This window comes from Lithobates pipiens, unplaced genomic scaffold (genome assembly GCF_037356315.1).
Source record: "Lithobates pipiens isolate NorthernLeopardFrog02 unplaced genomic scaffold, aLitPip1_a1.2 Scaffold_22, whole genome shotgun sequence".
Taxonomy (NCBI): Eukaryota; Metazoa; Chordata; class Amphibia; order Anura; family Ranidae; genus Lithobates; species Lithobates pipiens.
In genome coordinates this window covers 157,691,487-157,710,095 of record NW_027507784.1, presented here as the reverse complement: position 1 = coordinate 157,710,095, position 18,609 = coordinate 157,691,487, and the positions used below count along the sequence as shown (strand labels likewise).

Genomic DNA, 18,609 nt, shown 5'->3' with positions numbered 1-18,609 from the left:
AAGGGAATCATGCAGGAACCAGCGTGGTTTCTGCTGCTGTAAAAGCCAATGACTAACCAGATATGCAAGAATAGGATCAAGGCTATAATTAAGCTAAGGTTAGAACTAGGTCTAGGTTTGCCAACTAGATCTTGGGGCATTAAAAAAGGCTCCACGTTTTTCTTTTTTGTGAATTTTTGAATTTTTGTGCAACAACAAAAAGTCAGTATTCAACTGTTAATTAATTATTTAAAATTAGGCTAGGATTAGGGCTAAGCTCCTGTATCTATACAGTTACAAAATTGGTTTTCAGGAGCATCAGAAATAAAGATTTTAGCTTGTGAAATTTGGCAAAATATTTTCAATGGATGACTGGCATGGAAATCAAAAATCTTAAATTTGAGAGAAACCCCAAAGCAACCCAGAATATGCCACAAAGTGTGCATAGGGCCTGGGGAAACCATGAAAGCACACAGCTATAGGCGTTAGTAGAAAAGAATGTCAGGACAAAAGCATGAACAACTTTTGTCCTAGGTTTGTAGGAATTACTGAAACTAATTTACAATGAATTGGTTGGTATATGACTTTGGGACTGAAGTCTAATCAGAAAATACTGTTTATGTTATCTGTTGCCTTTGCAGTTTCTACCTCGTGAGTATGAGTGTCGTAATGCAGTGAACGATTGTGACATTACAGAGCAATGCACAGGAGACTCAGGCCAGGTATTGTAATTTACTCCAAATATTGCATTTTTGCTTTGCATTTCTATGCTTTAGACCCCTTTCACACTGGGGCGTTTTTCAGGTGCTTTTGGGCTAAAAATAGCACCTGTAAAGCGCCTGAAAAATGCCTCCCCTGCAGCCCCAGTGTGATAGCCCAAGTGCTTTCACACTGGGGCGGAGAATTTGCAGGACTTTAGAAAGCAACATCTTTTGGGCGGTAGAGGAGCGATGTATACACCACTCCTCCACCACCCCTGTCATGCAAATCAATGGGCACTTCTGTCGAATCGCCTGAAAAGTGCTTTGTCAGCAGCTCTTTGTGGGCTCTTTTAACCCTTTATTTGGGCAAAAAGTGCCACTATAACAGCGGTAAAGAGCTTCATTAACCACTTAAGGACCGCCGCATGGCAATGTACGTTGGCACAATGGCACCGACAGGCACAAGCACGTACATGTACGTGCTTGCCTTCCAGAGGGGTGGGGGGTCCGATCGGTCTTTTTGACCGGACTGAGAGGAGAACAGAGAAAGTAAGTGCACCAAACACTACACTGACATGTAGGTACACATTGACTGGGGGGGGGGGATTTGTGTGTCTCAGTGTCACTGATTGCAGTGATCATTTATTTACTGATCACTGCATTTAGTGTCAGTTGTGACAGTAAAAACTGTCAGGACAGTTAGTGTTAGGTCCAGGGTAGCCCCCTACCCCCCCAATAAAGGTTTAACCCCCTGATTGCCCCTAGAGTTAACCCTTTCACCCCCTTTTGCCAGTGTCACTAAGCAATCATTTTTCTGATCGCTGCATTAGTGTCACTGGTGCCGCTAGGTAGCTAGTTATTTTTTTAGGTTCACCGCCAGGTTTTTATAGCGCTAGGTACCCCGATATACTACCCAATAATGGTTTTAACCCCCTGACTGCCCCTAGTTAACCCTTTCACCAGCGATCACCGTATAAGTGCCACTGGTGACGCTGGTTAGCCAGTTAGTTATTTAGGTTCCCCGTCAGGTTTTTATATAGTGCCAGGGACCTCCATATACTACCTAATAAAGATTTTAACCCCCTGATTGCCCCTAGTTAACCCTTTCACCAGTGATCACCGTATAAGTGTTATGGGTGACTCTGGTTAGTTAGTTTGCTTTTTATAGCATCAGGGCACCCACCATTATTACCCAGTAAAGGTTTAACCCCCTGATCACCCGGCGGGTGATATCAATTAGGTTTTAGGGTCAGGGTCTGCATTGCCCCAGGCAGCGCTAGGTTAGTGCCAGTACCGCTACACCCACGCGCAAAGCATACACCTCCCATAGTGGTATAGTATCTGAACAGATCAATATCTGATCTGATCAGATCTATACTAGCGTCCCCAGCAGTTTAGGGTTCCAAAAAAACGCATTGTTAGCGGGATCAGCCCAGATACCTGCTGGCACCTGCGTTTTGCCCCTCCGCCCAGCCCACCCAAGTGCAGTATCGATCGATCACTGTCACTTACAAAACGCTAAACACATAACTGCAGCGTTCGCAGAGTCAGGCCTGATCCCTGCGATCGCTAACAGTTTTTGTTTTGGTAGCGTTTTATATTTAAATCCTGAAGGCAGTGCTTGGTTTTCGGGGTCCGAAAAAGTCCCCCACATGTGGTATCCCCGTACTTGGGAGAAGCAGCAGAATTTATTTTGGGGTGTAATTTCACTTATGCCCATAGCATGTGTGAGCAATATATCATTTAGTGACAACTTTGTGCAAAAAAAATTAAAATTGTAATATTCCTGCAACTTGTGGCAAAATATAAAATATTTTATGGACTCAACATGCCTCTCAGTAAATAGCTTGGGGTGTCTACTTTCCAAAAGGAAGTCATGGGGGGGGGGGGGGGTTTGTGCTATTTTGGCATTTTATGGCCTTCAAAACTGTTATAGGTGGTAAGGAGTGAAATCAAAAATTTGCACCCTTAGAAATCCTGAAGGCAGTGATTAGTTTTTGGGGTCCCGTACGCGGCTAGACTCCCAAAAAGTCCCACATATGTGGTATCCCCGTACTCAGGAGAAGCAGCAGAATATATTTTGGGGTGCAATTCCACATATAACTATGGCATGTGTGAGCAATATATCATTTAGTGACAACTTTTTGTAAACTTTTTTTTTTGTGTCATTATTCAATCACTTGGGACAAAAAAAAATATTCAATGGGCTCAACATGCCCCTCAGCAATTTCCTTGGGGTGTCTACTTTCCAAAATGGGGTAATTTGGGGGGGTTTTGTGTTATTTTGGCATTTTATGGCCTTCGAAACTGTGATAGGTAGTGAGGAGTGAAATCAAAAATTTGCACCCTTAGAAATCATGAAGGCAGTTATTGGTTTTCGGGGTGCCGTACGCGGCTAGACTCCCAAAAAGTCCCACATATGTGGTATCCCCATACTCAGAAGAAGCAGCAGAATTTATTTTGGGGTGCAATTCCACATATAACTATGGCATGTGTGAGCAATATATCATTTAGTGACAACTTTTTGTAAACTTTTTTTTTTTGTGTTATTATTCAATCACTTGGGACAAAAAAAAATATTCAATGGGCTCAACATGCCCCTCAACAATTTCCTTGGGGTGTCTACTTTCCAAAATGGGGTCATTTGGGGGGGGGGTTGTTCTGCCCTGCCATTTTAGCACCTCAAGAAATGAGATAGGCAGTCATAAATTAAAAGCTGTGTAAATTCCAGAAAATGTACTCTAGTTTGTAGACGCTATAACTTTTGCGCAAACCAATAAATATACGCTTATTGACATTTTTTTTACTAAAGACATGTGGCTGAATACATTTTGCCCTAAATGTATGACTAAAATTGAGTTTATTTGATTTTTCTTATAACAAAAAGTAGAAAATATATTTTTTCTTGAAAATTTTCGGTCTTTTTCCATTTATATTGCAAAAAATAAAAATCGCAGAGGCAATCAAATACCATTAAAAAAAAGCTCTATTTGTGGGAAGAAAATGACGCAAATTTCGTTTGGGTACAACATTGCATGACCGCGCAATTACCAGTTAAAACAGTGCAGTGCGAAATTGTAAAAAGACCTCTGGTCCTTAGGCTGACAATGGGTCCGGGCTGAAGTGGTTAAATAGCGGTAAAGCTTGCTAAAATTTGCGGAGCTTTACCGCTAATGCCCCCCTGCCTCAGTGTGAAAGTAGCCTTACATTTTTCTGAGTACAGAACCCATACATTTTGTAAACCTTAGGTTGCACACTGGGCCTGGGGGGCATTAGCGGTAAAGCTTTACCGCTTATATAGCGGCGCTTTTTGGGCTGTTAGCAGGGAGCTTTTAACTCCCACTAGTGGCCAAATAATGGGTTAAAAACGCTGCTGCTGAATTGCTTTGCAGGCACTTCGGCAGCAGTGCCCGTTGATTTCAATGGCGGGGCGGTGGAGGAGTGGCGTATACACCTCTCCTGCACCACCCGAAAGATGTTGCTTGCAGGACTCTTTTTAACTCTTTGTAAGTGCACCGCACCAGGGGAAAAACAATCAGGCTCTCAGACTGGGGCTGCAGGGGAGGCGTTTTTCAGGAGCTTGGCACGCGCTATTTTTAGCCCAAAAATTCCTGAAAAATGCCCCAGTTTGAAATGGGTCTTCATTTACATAATACCTAGTGATATATAAAACTGCGCCACCCACTGCCAATGCTTACCCTAACACACCTTTCATCTGTTTCAGTGGTGATTCAAGCTCCCACCTTAAGCTGGCCATCCACTAGTAGATTGTCACACAAATTGACTCTTAGTACATTTGCTGATGTAACAAATAATGATGGGCCAAACACCCCCCTGTTTGGTTAACAGCAGAACTCCCGAACAGGGGAAAAGTTCTCACCCGAACAGCGGACCCTATTGAAGTCTATGGAAGTCGAACAGGAAAAATCAAAAGTACCCATTTTGAAGGCTTCTTTGCAAGTAATTGGCCATAAAAGGAGTATGGGGTCCGGGTACTGCCCTGGGGTACATGTATCAATACATAAATGTTTTTTTAAAAATATAATTTTTAAAGGAGCAGGGATTTTAATGATGTGTATGGAATTTAAGGGCAAATCCACGCCAAAATAAAATAAAAAATCCATACCAGACCCTTATCTGAGCACGCAGCATGGAAAGTTAGGAAAGGTGGGGGGTGAGCAAGCTCCAATAAGCCCCCGCCCACAGACCCCCACAACCACAGCCCAGGATTGTGGGGAAGAGACCCTTGTCCCCATCAACAGGGTGACAAGGTGCTTTGGGGTGGGGGGGCAACAACCAGCTTTTACTGCACCCTGATTGGACAAACCTTTGCCCAATCACGGCGCAGAATGCACTGTGCAGCACTCAGTGCATTGCGGGGCATTTCATTGAGGCGAACACCCAACAAATACCCTGCAAATTCAGGTGTTTCCCAAACATGGTGAACAGCCAATGTTCGACCTGAACTCATGCTGGGGCCAAACCGTTAGCCCAGCACTAGAGACAAATATACAGTATCTCACAAAAGTGAGTACACCCCTCACATTTTTGTAAATATTTTATTATATCTTTTCATGTGACCACAGAAATTACACTTTGCTATAATGTAAAGTAGTGAGTGTACAGCTTGTATGACAGTGTAAAGTTGCTGTCCCCTCAAAATAACTCAACACACAGCCATTAATGTCTAAACTGCTGGCAACGAACATGAGTACACCCCTAAGTGAAAATGTCCAAATTGGGCCCAATTAGCCATTTTCCCTCCCTGGTGTCATGTGACTCTTTAGTGTTACAAGATTCCAGGTGTGAATGGGGAGCAGGCGTGTTAAATTTGGTGTTATGGCCCTCACTCTCTCATACTGGTGGATCTGAAAAAAAGAATTGTTGCTCTACATAAAGATGGCCTAGGCTATAAGAAGGTTGCCAAGACCCTGAAATTGAGTTGCAGCATGGTATCCAAGACCAAAAAGCGGTTTAACAGGACAGGTTCCACTCAGAACAGGCCTCACTATGGTTGACCAAAGAAGCTAAGAGCACATACTTAGTGTCATATCCAGAGGTTGTCTTTGGGAAATAGACGTATGAGTGCTGCCAGCATTGCTGCAGGTGGTTTAAGGGGTGGGGGGTCAGCCTGTCAAATTGTTCTGCATGGCTGTCGTCCCAGAAGGAATCCTCTTCTAAAGATGATGCACAAGAAAGCCCACAAACAGTTTGCTAAAGACAAGCAGGCTAAGGAAATGGATTACTGGAACCATGTCCTGTGGTATGATGAGAACAAGATAAACTTATTTGGTTCAGATTCTGTCAAGCGCGTGTGGCAGCCACCAGGTGAGGAGTGCAAAGACAAGTGTGTCTTGCCTACAGTCAAGCATGGTGGTGGGAGTGTCATGGGCTGGCGCTGCATGAGTGCTGCTGGCCCTGGGAGCTACAGTTCATTGAGGGAACCATAAATGCCAACATGAACTGTGACAAACTGAAGCAGAGCACGATCCCCTCCCTTTGGAGACTGGGCCACAGAACAGTATTACAACATGATAATGACCCCAAACACACCTCTAAGATGACCACTGCCTTGCTAAAGAAGCTGAGGGTAAAGGTGATGGACTGGCCAAGCATGTCTCCAGACCTAAACCCTATTGAGCATCGGTGGGGCATCCTCAAGAGGAAGGTGGAGGAGCGCAAGGTCTCTAACATCCACCAGCTCCGTGATGTCGTCATGGAGAAGTGGGAGAGGACTCCAGTAGCAACTTGTGAAGCTCTGGTGAACTCCATGCCCAAGAGGGTCAAGGTAGTGCTGGAAAATATTGGTGGCCAGACAAAATATTGACAATTTGGGACAAATTTGAACATTTTCACTTAGGGGTGCACTCATTTTTGTTGCCAGCGGTTTGGACATTAATGGCTGAGTTATTTTGAAGGGACAAAAAATGTACACTGTTATACAATCTGTACACTCATTACTTTACATTGTAGCAAACTATCATTTCTTCAGGGTTGTCACATGAAAAGATATAATAAAATATTTCCAAAAATGTGAGGGGTGTACTCGCTTTTGCAAGATAATTTAATTCAAAAGTGCCTCAAAATTTTGTTTGCTTTTAACATTTAATTTCGGAATTAATTTAATTTCCAGAATGAAAACTCCCACTATATGTTTGTTATGTGTTATCATTTAGAGAGCATACCTAATAATAATTTTAAGGAAAAAATATTTTTACATATTTTTTAAATTTCTGGTTGTTGCTTTGGAGCAGATTTCTAGATAGAACTATATGAGCAGCTCGTCTTTTCTTATAATAGATGGCAATATGAAGACAAAGGACAGACTTGAGGGACAGTGTGCTCAATTCACTAAACCGTGAATTTTTTTTCCCAAATATCACATGCAATACTGAAAATGTAAATTCCCTTTACGTGGTATTCACCCCCTCCTAAACCATATCAGGCCACATGCCCTTAACAAAAGCATTGTGTCCTCATGTTGATGAGGACAAGGGCCTCTTCCCCACAACCCTTGCCACGTGGTTGTGGGCATGCGGAGGGGGACTTATTAAAATCTGGAAGCAGGACACTATGCTTTATAATACTATATATGTTGTATCTATTTTTTTTATAGTGTCCACCCAATCTTCGTAAACAAGATGGATATGCCTGCGATTCAAACCAGGTAACACTTTGTTATTTGTTGTGTTGAAGAAAATGTAGACATTAAACCCATTGCAGGTGATCTAGTGGGAATGCTTCTTAAGATGACAGTATTCAACCCAATAATAAGTGGTATTCTCAACTTCATCATCATTGATCAGGCCTGACCAAAATGTGGATATAGATTTAGAGAGTGCAATATCTACCAGCACCAAAGACTCTATGGTAGAATTAGAACATTTATCAACATTTGTTTCCCCCATCCACCTGACTTAGGTGGATGGAGGAATCTCTTTGTTTTTTTCTGCCCGCTGACTGAACAAAAATAAAAAACAATCATCTATATCCAGCTTAAAGTGGTTGAAAAGGCAGAAGCTTTTTTTATCCTTATGCATTCCATGCATTAAAATAGAAAGCCTTCTGTGTGCAGTAGCCCCCCTAATACTTGAGCCCCCTCTTGATCCAGCGATGTTGCAGGAGAGACTCGGCTGCCCAAGAGACAAAAGCCAATGAGGAAAGAGAGGGAGTGGGGCAAAGCCACGGCTCGGTGGCTGAATGGACACAGGGAGCTGCAGCTCGCCCCCTCAACAGAAGGGAGGGGCCAGGAGCACCGAAGAGGGATCAGAGAAAAGAAAGAGCTAGGCTGCTCTGTGCAAAACCACTGCACAGAACAGGTAAGTATAACATGTTTGTTATTTTTAACAAAAAATTATGTTAGAATCACTTTATGGCTGCATTCATATCTGAGCAGAGCAAAAGCAAAGTGTATTCCTAGTCATTTCGAAGCATTTTTTTGGGGCATTTTCAGAAATTTTACAAGCTTTGTGCAAGTGTTTTTGCTTGTGTGTCAGGCTTCAGGAGTTTGTTTCCTGGGCTGGTCAAGGGGAGGATAGCAATTCTAGAGGAGAAGAAAGTGCAAAAATGCATGCAAACATGTATGTCATGAATTTACAGGCACACCCACTGAAATACAGAAAGCCTTAACACCCCCCCAAACAAACAAAAAGAGGCACATGTACTTTTTTGAGCATCGGGCTATAAGCGTAACTACTTGAAGACCAAGCCTTTTTTGGAACCTTTAGTTTACAAGTTTAAATCAGCAATGTTTGCCAGAAAATAACTTTTATATGTCACACTTTAAAATTGTGCACACTACTGTACTTAAAATCTCCATTGGCGATGCTTTAAAAATGTTTACAGGTTACCTGTTTAGAGTTACGTAGGAGGTCTAGTACTAGAATTATTGCTCCCGCTCTAACGTTCTTGGTGATACCTCACGTGTGTGGTGCGAACGCTATTTACATATGCGTGTACAATTTACTTATGCACTCGCTTCTGCACGTGAGCACAGAGGGATGGGGCACTTTAAAAAAAAAAAATTATTTTATTTTTACACTATCCCCTTAATTTTTTTAAAATCACTTTTATTCCTATTACAAGGAATATAAAAATGCCTTGTACTAGAAATAAGGATGACAGGTCCTCTTTATGGAGAGATCTAGGGTCAAAAATACCCCAAATCTCTCTTTTACCATTAAAAGCAAAAGATCAAAAGAAAGAAAAAATTTTGATCCTTTGCTTTAAAAAAAAAAGAAAAAAAAAGTTTACTTCTGCTCTAGATCAGAAGTGACATCATGATGTTGCTCCAGTCCTTCCAAAGCCATAGAGGCAATCAGAGGCATCTAGTCTCTGACTGCCTTTGTGACCAGCCGACTGCACCGTCGGACCGCTTCTCTTCCACTGCGGTGAAAACTGTAACCCCTGAGAAACATCGGCATGTGGAGTCCACCTTTAGAAAGTGATCCAGTGGCCCATAAGCCGATTGGACTGCTTTCATAGGAACGCCAGAAATGGTGGCCGATAATAGTTCCACAAGCCTGGCTGGGAGAAGTGTGACTGCCTGGTAACTTAGAGACATGGGACAGTCACACTTAAATCCGAGTAACAAAGTGCTGTATGGTAAGTGAAAACTGTATTTTTCTAAAGTTAATGTCACTATCTAGCAATGGTCTGTGAAATACTCTTACAAGAGTCTAGCAGTCTTAGCAGGACAGCAGTGTCAAAAGGAAATGCTGAGTCCGGTGTGGTTGTATGGTGAGTTGGGTTAGGCAGAACCAACTGGAGTTCTCGGTAACCCTGTACCCTGAATGGACACAGGGTAACTTACACATTGGAGGGGCCATGGGAGCTGGGCCAGGAGCTTCCAGTGATCTCCAAGGTAATCTACAAGCCTCCCACCCTAAGTGACTGCTGTCACAGAGGCCTCTGCTACAGTCCCAGCTCTGAGACCACTGATGTTGCGACAGTGGCCGTAAGAGTGAGGTGAGGTATGTCTGATTGTAAGATTTCTGTTAGTCGTGGCAGTGGGTAGCAGGTGCCTTGCCAGAAATGAGTCAGAACAGATCTACTGGAACAGCAGATGGCAGCAGAGACAGCAGACCCCATATTGGGCTACAGCAGGTGGCAAGTGCTTGACAGGCAGCTGGCAGGTAGCACAGGCTGCTGGCAGGTAGCAGGTGCAGAACTAGCAGAGACCAGGTAGCATGCAGAACAGGATGGGTAGATAACTGGATGCAAGGTCAGACAAGACAGATCAGCAACAGTCAGATACAGGCATAAATGGCAGGCAGAAAATGGTCAGGATACAAGCAGAAGTCAGCAATGTAGAATCAGGCAGATGAGCAGAAGGCAGAGCAAATCCAGAGACAGGCCATAGCATAGATAGCGTTCAAGGGATGTCAGGGCAAGCTGAGTCAATCACAGAAGTAATTGACACAGGAACAGATACAGGAACATGGGTAACCACCACAGATCAGACAGCACTGTTTATTTAAACTGTAGAAGTTCTATTAGTCCTTTTGGTGCCAACATTAACGGCGGGCGTGCGGTTATGCACTTGTGAATGGGCAACCGCACATCTGCACCTGAGCATCAGTGTACATCTTGAAACTTCATCTGTACTATGGCTTGTGTCTTCCTGACACTGCCCCTGTTCCCTGCATTCCTCGGCAAGTGGACTGCTTGCTAGTGTCTCTTTTTCCTGGAAGGCAGCGCCGCCCCCCCCCCCTGTAAAATGCCACCTAAGGCAAAAGCCTTGTTTTCCCCGTGACAGATACGCCCCTGGGGCGGAGACTGGGAGCTCCACATTCATGTATACCAGTGTTTCTCAATTCCAGTCCTCATGGCCCACTAACAGGTCATGTTTTCAGGCTTTCCAATATTTTGCACAGGTGATTTGATCAGTTTCACTGCCTTAGTAATTACCCCAGCTGTTTCATCTGAGGGAAATCCTGAAAACATGACCTGTTAGTGGGCCATGAGGACTGGAATTGAGAAACACTGATGTATACTAACAACTTGCAATAATTCTAGTGCAATAATGCAACGCATAATGTGAAGAGGGCCTAAAAGAGTAAAAGCAGTGTCATCAGTGCTTTAGTTTACTCTATAGCAGCGGTCCCCAGTCGTAGCCTGTTTTCAGCCGGGCTGCCGACAAAGCTGCACTTTAAGAGGTTTTGGGGCAGTGGCAGGCGAGCAGAGAAATGACATCACCTCTCGCTGCTTGCATCACATCACAGCTGTTCTGCCCTCACAGCCAGCCACCAAAACAACACTGTCTGAGATTCTGCCTGCAAACAGGGAGATTATGTCATCTCTCAACGCCCGCCCTGCATCATCACCGCCCAGTCCACACAGCCGGCCACAAACACTACACTGAGTTTCGATGGTTCCACCCTCACTTGGCAAGTGACAATCTGCATCTGGCAAGTGACAATCCGCATCTGGCAAGTGACAATCCGCACCTGGCAAGGGACAAGCCTCACCTGGCAAGTGACAAGCCACACCTGGCAAGTGACAAGCTGCATCTGGAAAGTGACAAGCCGCACCTGGCAAGTGACAAGCCACACCTGGCAAGTGACAATCTGCACCTGGCAAGTGACAAGCTGCATCTGGCAAGTGACAAGCTACATCTGGCAAGAAACATTCCGCAAAAAAAGAAAAATCGCAATATTTTGTGCGCGATTTGTTGAGGTAATGGCTGGTATTTGCGCTTCAATCATCCCGGCACCATGGTTGATATGATGTCATGATGATCGAAGCGCATAATATCCATTATTACATTGTAATAAAAAAAATAATAGTTCAACTCACCATAATGCAGAATCAGTGAGAACCTTGAATGTGTCACTTGCCACCGTTGCCTGCTAGCAAATTCAGCTTGCCACCAGATGCAGATTATCACTTGGCACCATCACCTGCCAACAGATACAGATTGTCACTTGGCATCGTCACCTGCCAACAGATGCAGATTATCACTTGCCACCATCACCTGCCAACAGATGCGGCTTGTCACTTGCCAGGTGTGGCATGTCACTTGCCAGGTGGCCCAGTACTCTCCCATGGGGTTCTTTGTAGAAATGTTAGTTGCCTGACTACCATGCTGATAAGTCTACTACTTAGTCGGTGACTCAAAAGGTATTGGAGGTGAGAATAACAGCCAGACAACTAGTATTTCCAAAAGAAGGTCAGCAGTGGCAGTCTTCGAATTCCTATCAAAGGAGGAAATGAGCTTGAGTAAACCTTAGTAATAATCAAACACATGGACACCTAAAAGTAAAGCTTTTCTTTGTTTGAAATTCCTCTGAATTTGATTGAGTGTTTGAAACACACACAGGTTCACTTAAGCTCACTTTAATCTTTATATTTTAATCCATTCACTAAACTCTCATGTAAAAATCAATGAAATTTTGAATTTTAGACCCTTTTCACACTGGGGCATTTTTTAAACTCTTTAGCGTTAAAAAGTGCCTGTAAAGCACCCGAAAGAAGCCTCATCTGCAATCCCAATGTGAAAGCCCAAGTGTTTTCACACTGAGGTGCTGTGTTGGCAGGGCATCAAAAATAGTCCTGCAAGCAGCTTCTTTTATCTGGTGAGCTGGCCATGGAGGTCCCCATTCAGACACTTAAAGCGGAGGTCCACCCTAAAGTGGACCTTCCGCTCATTGGACTCCTCCCCCCCTCCGGCGCCACAATTGGCACCTTTCAGGGGGGAGGGGGGTGCAGGTACCTGTACAGTACAGGTATCTGCACCCACTTCTGGGATAGCTCTCTGCGGAAAGGGGCGTAGATTACGCCCCTTTCCGAAAGTCCCCCGCTGCCTGCTGGGAAACACACAGATCCCAGAGGCAGCGGGTCCATCCTTATTGCACAGCACGACTCGCGCATGCGCAGTAGGGAACCGGGAAATGAAGCCGAAAGGCTCCACTTCCTGATTCCCATACCCAAGATGGCGGCGGCAGCACCCGAGAGACGATCGAGAGATCGGCTTCGGGGGCCGACATCGCGGGCACGCTGGGTGGGTAAGTGTCACTATTTTAAAAGTCAGCAGCTGCGGTATTTGTAGCTGCTGGCTTTAAAAAAAAAAAAATGCGGACTCCCGGCAGACTCCCACTTTAAGCCTCGTACACACACGATTGGGCTTTCCTATGAGAAATGTTCGATGACAGGCTGTTGGCAAACAATCCGATCGTATGTACAAGGCTTTATTGTTAATGGGAGACAATTGTCTGCCAATTGTGCTCTGTTTTTAAATTGTACATCATAGCCCTTTTTTTTCAAATGAGAGCCTTGCCTAAAATACTGTAACAAATTAACAGGTAAAAGAACTACATTTCTTGCATGTCTCAACATCTATCACTTGTGGTATGTACAAATAATCTTCATTTTAACAGAAAAATATTATTAGGTGTTATTTTGTAATTTTATATATCTGTTTTGGATATTCAAATATATTTCAGGGACGCTGTTACAATGGGGAATGCAAGACAAGAGACAATCAGTGCAAACACATCTGGGGACAAAGTAAGTTATTACTGAATCAGCTATGCAATTGTATTTCTTTCTTTTTGTTTTAGTTACTATATCTATTACAGTTTATTTAGATACAGCCCATCTATTGTTCTAAATGGTAAAAATTAATTGTTCAATCATATTTACTTCAATTGATTTCAGGTAGGCAGCTATCAGGAATTCATAGATGCAAAAGTGATATTTCAGTTTAAAGTACTGTTTCTGTAAACCATCATTTTGTAAAACTTTTGGTTTAGTATATCCTACAGATATGTCATTTCACAGGCAGATTTAAAGCACTCCCCAAGCATGTTATTTAAAAGGTGATGACAATTTGCTTAAGGTGCTCATCTTCAGTTGTTGAGACCCTTTTGAGAGCTAGGGCACCTACCATGAACCTTGTGTATACTACTGTAAAGTATGCAATACGTTCAAAGGTTTCTGACTCTCCTATCCTCTCTATGAACTCTTCAGAGTTCAAGTCTAGGCTCTGTCTGCTCAGCTGGTGAATCAGTTCTGTGTAAGAATTCACCTTCCAAGAAGATAGTGATGGACATGTCTCATTCTTCATTTATTCTAGATCAAGCTTCTTCAACATAGACATTGACATTGAAAGAAGTATTTTAGCTTTCACTTCAAGGAGCAGAGTTTCAGATTTATAAGATATAGGCTGCAATTTATCTTATTGCTTGATTTTTGTAGACAGAGTAGTCCTGGGACTTCTTCCTCAGCATTGTGTAAAGGTCTTCAGATCTTTCCATCAAAATCAGGACATTGTCTTGCCAATGTTCCAGAGCAAAGTTTCTGATCTGTCACATGCCATGGATGTTGGCACAAAGCTAAAAATATAGAGTGAGGCAACTGCTTCTTTCAGGAAGTCAACCTGTTTTTCATTTCTGGTGGCATCAGAAAAGGACTTCCTACATCCACTAGGACAATTGCTTTGCATCTGGTCAAAACATTCTGAAGAGCGAAAGAATACAGATCCATCAATTAATTTCAAGGCCCGCTCTACCAGAGGGATTATGTCCTTATGGGTGGAATACGTAGGTTAGCAATCCAGTCTGCATATTACACGTTCCAAACCTATCACAAGGTCAGCAGTGCAATGACCACAGGGAAGTTTGGTTGTTCAATTTTGAATGAATGTAAGTTGTCCAAATATCTTGTTTGGTGTGTTATGTCCCATGAATATGCTGCCATGTTTTTGTCAGGAAACTGGAAAAATGTATACTTACATATCAGTAATTTTCCTTTTCTGATAATACATCATAGCAGCATACAAACTCCCAGGGCTTTCACATTGAGTATATTTACAAGAACAATGTCCTTTTTGAGGGGATTTCATTTATTGTATAATATTGAAAGGAAAATTACTATTAGATAAGTATACAATTTTCTGGTTTATAATTTTCTTTTGCTGTCATGGCAGAAGCTTCAGGGTCGGACAAATATTGTTATGAAAGACTGAATGCAGAAGGCACAGAGAAAGGAAATTGTGGAAAGGATGGAGGTAACTGGATCAAGTGCAGCAAACAGTAAGTTAAAAAGAGCTAGTTGTTATTAGAATGGACATGGACAGTTCAAGGAAAGTTCTCCTAATATTATTGCTATATATAAGCCAACATTGTTTCTTGTAGGAATAGCAGAATGAATGTCCCTTCATATAATTTGCCAAGAGATCCAATTGTCCAAAAATTTACCACTGGTTATGGATTCTTTGTGTAACAAAATAAAGGTTTATTTAATAGATATAGAACATGTTTACTAATAGATATAGAACATGTTTACTGTGTAAAGTTGAAGTACACTTTGTAAAGTGAATGTTCACTTAGCTTAGCATGTAAGATGAAGGTGTAGTCACATCATTTATCCAATCATGTGCAAGCAAAAACCCTGTTTTCAATGTGAACACAGTTACACTTTATCTACTAAGTGAACAATCTGTATTTCTTTAGTAAATCAACCTCTCTGTGTAAGTGAAACATACATGCACATCTAGGCTGGCTGTAAACAGTATCAGTTTTATTCTTATTGTTTTATCAATATATTCATTAATAACCTTATCAGCACCAGTAGCAGGTGGGGATTTACCAGTAGGCATGTGTCTGTTGGTGACAGAGGCAAATGTGGTGTTTTTTTTCTGTATTATTATTGGCAATTTTTTTCTGTCATGCTTAGGAGTAGTTTTTATTAGTGGTATATTATCACAATATTCTAAGCCAGGATACAAACAAGCTAATATGTTTAAAATAGGATATTACTCAGAGTTCCAAAAGTTGTGTTCATAGGCTCCAGTTAATGATTACTGTGACAAACTGTCGGATTTTTTCATCGATAAAGTCAAAACCATCAGGAAAACAACTTGTCAGAAGAAAACAGTCAACCTCAGCCATCAACAACAAAAAGAGGATGTCTACACCAACATTCCACAACCGCCAAAATTTCCACTGACCCCAATTACCGCAGACACCACAAAAAACATCATCAATAAACTTTGTGACAGTACCTCACCAACTGACATCATCCCCACAAAACTACTGAAAGAATGTTCCGACATTGTGGCTCCTACTATAACGCACCTCATAAACCGATCACTCCAAGAAGGGATCATTCCTAGCACCTTCAAACAAGGCATCATCAAACCTCTGCTAAAGAAACCTAACCTCGACCCTCAGGACCCTAACACCCGTAGGCCAATTACAAGCCTTAACACCATTTCGAAGATCATGGAGAAAGCTGTAGTACAACAGTTACAACTCCACCTGGATACATATAAACTCCTAGACCCGTTGCAATCAGGCTTCCGTCCGGGTCATGGCACAGAAACAGCACTCCTTAAGATTTGGGATGACGCCCTCGAAGCAGCGGATGACGGAGAGTCATGTCTCCTGGTACTGTTAGACCTCAGCGCAGCATTTGATACAGTAGACCACAATACTCTACTCGTCCGCCTCACTGAAGTAGCCGGAGTCCAAGATGCAGATCTCCAATGGTTTGCGTCCTTCCTAGGAAATCGTTGACAGACAGTGAAACTAGGAAAATTCTTCTCTGAATCCCAGGCAGTCGCCTGCAGAGTCCCTCAAGGATCACCTTTGTCACCAGTTCTCTTCAACATTTACTGCCTCAATTCAGTAGAAGACTGGATGACCACCAACTCCATGAATCAAAGACAGAGCTTCTTATCCTACACCCAAATCATAATTCCATAACCAAAACCTCCTGGACTCCTCCCACTGTCTTTGGGCAGACCATCTCCCCTAAGACCAAAGCCAAGAGTCTTGGGGTTATTTTAGATTCACAAATGTCAATGGATGCACAAATAGGAGCAGTAGTCAGTGGATCTCACCATCTGCTACGCCTACTATGCAGACTCATCCCTTTTATCCCAAAGAATGTTAAAGCAGTGGTAGTTGGAACAATCATTAATTCACGACTAGACTACGCAAACTCGCTTTACATAGGATTACCACAATATCAACTTGCGCAATTACAACTGATCCAAAACACGGCGGCAAGGCTGATAACAGGAAAAAAACCCTGGGAATCAATCTCTCCTTCCCTGAGGAGCCTACATTGACTAACCGTAAAAAATCAGATCACATTCAAGACCCTCTGCCTCACCCACTAATGCGTGCATAGAGAAGCTCCTCAATACCTAGCTGAGAAAATTAATCATTACACACCAATCCGCAGTCTTCGATCAGCCAACAAAAACCTCCTCCTCGTGCCCAAAACTAGGTACAAATCTAAAGGGGATGCGTTGTGCGCTATACAAATATTTAATTCATTCATTCATTCATTCAATAGGATCCAACCCTACCCAGTAGGATTATTGTATGATATGACAGTTATTTCTTATCCATTTATACTGCACTCTATGTGTCTCCCAGTGACCACTCTCATCCAAAATTTTCAGTTGACACAAAAACAAAAATAGAGGAGAAATCTTCCAGTGGGACATTTGCGCCAGTGACAGCTGTATAAGTGGGTATTTCCCTCAGTTTAGGGAGATGTTCTCTCTCTTCCTATTGTATTTGCAGGACATGAAAAGAAAAAAAAATCTTCCCAAAGGCACAAATTACATAAAAAATTAATAATAAAAACAAAGGGGGTTTTACCCCTCATCACACTATTCAAAAGACAGAAAAACTGCTTTAGATTTAGATATGCGTAAAGTACCAGGGGAACCAAAAAAACAGTCACTTCCAGCGCTAATAGATCTTCCAAGGTGTGGAGTAACAGATGTCAAATAAAATGGTGGTGTGAAAGGTATATATGGTATCCCAAAACTAGGTGGATGCTGCCTTCCGCATATGGGGTAATCCGAAAGGAACTACAAGAAAAACAGAAATAGAAGGCGCGCACACCTAGTGCATTGCCAGAGATAATTTAATAATAAGAAATTTTAGTATAAAAGTGGGTACTCACAAAATGCAACTGACAAACGGCCATAAATACAGGGTACAGCTAACGTGTTTTGGGGGCGCACCCCCTTCCTCAGAGCTAAGCACTGTGTTTATGGCCTTTTGTCAGTTGCATTTTGTGAGTACCCACTTTTATATAAAAATGTCTTATTATTAAATTATCTCTGGTAATGCACTAGGTTTGCACGTCTTCCATTTCTGGTTTTCTTGTAGTACCAGGGGACTAATCACAAAGGCAGAAGACTTTTCAGAAGTAACATTTTCCCTACTACATGTTGAAGGGCTATGTATTGCATGTCCCATTCCCTTTTGTATACTTTATACATTTTGTAGTGTGTAAGACTTGGAGTGACAGTGCATTTCCTTGTTTTTTTTTTTTGTTTTGTTTTTTTGTTTTTGTAGTTGACGTTAGCATAGGCAAGATTTACTTGTTTAACACTTTATAGTTTTAGTGTGTGAAGCTTTCTATGTGTGTGTGAAGCTGCCTATTCCATGTAGGAGTTGTGACTGTATGCTTTTTTTATGACATGGATGAAATAATCCATACTCCAACAACTTTGCAGGCTCACAGTGAAGTGTTCATAGACATTGTTATATTTTTATTTAATATTTGTGGTACGTTATAGATATACAAGTTCTGTAAATACTAATAACAATACTTTAAGAAAGTTATATTGCGGGATGTACATTGAATGAATAAAAGGCACTAGCAATGTCATTTACTTTGACTTTTTTCTTGCAGTGATGTATTTTGTGGATTTTTGCTGTGTGCAAATGTATCTAAAACCCCTCGTATTGGCAAATTAGAGGGTGACATTCCACCAACATACATTAATTACCAAAAGAGAGTTCTGGACTGCAGGTATTCATTTAAAGTTTTACATGCTTTATAAATATTTTTTGTACCATTTATTATTGTAAACAGTGGTGAATTACAACAAAGGCAGAATGGGGGGCTGCCTCAGGCCCAAGACTCCAGCGTGACCCATGGGGATGCTAATAAGATT

At 42.2% G+C, this 18,609-nt stretch overlaps 1 protein-coding gene across 5 annotated transcripts in view; it reads left to right on the top strand.

Annotated features, from left to right (window-relative positions):
• Positions 1-18,609, top strand: part of ADAM23 (ADAM metallopeptidase domain 23) — a 318,865-nt gene that overhangs the window by 264,158 nt on the left and 36,098 nt on the right. For all 5 annotated transcript variants that reach the window (XM_077448514.1, XM_077448511.1, XM_077448512.1 and 2 more), the window contains exons 18-22: positions 621-701; positions 7,297-7,347; positions 13,124-13,187; positions 14,608-14,713; positions 18,345-18,464. In XM_077448514.1, coding sequence (XP_077304640.1) covers positions 621-701; positions 7,297-7,347; positions 13,124-13,187; positions 14,608-14,713; positions 18,345-18,464 — 422 coding nt within the window. The remainder of the gene's footprint in view (positions 1-620; positions 702-7,296; positions 7,348-13,123; positions 13,188-14,607; positions 14,714-18,344; positions 18,465-18,609) is intronic.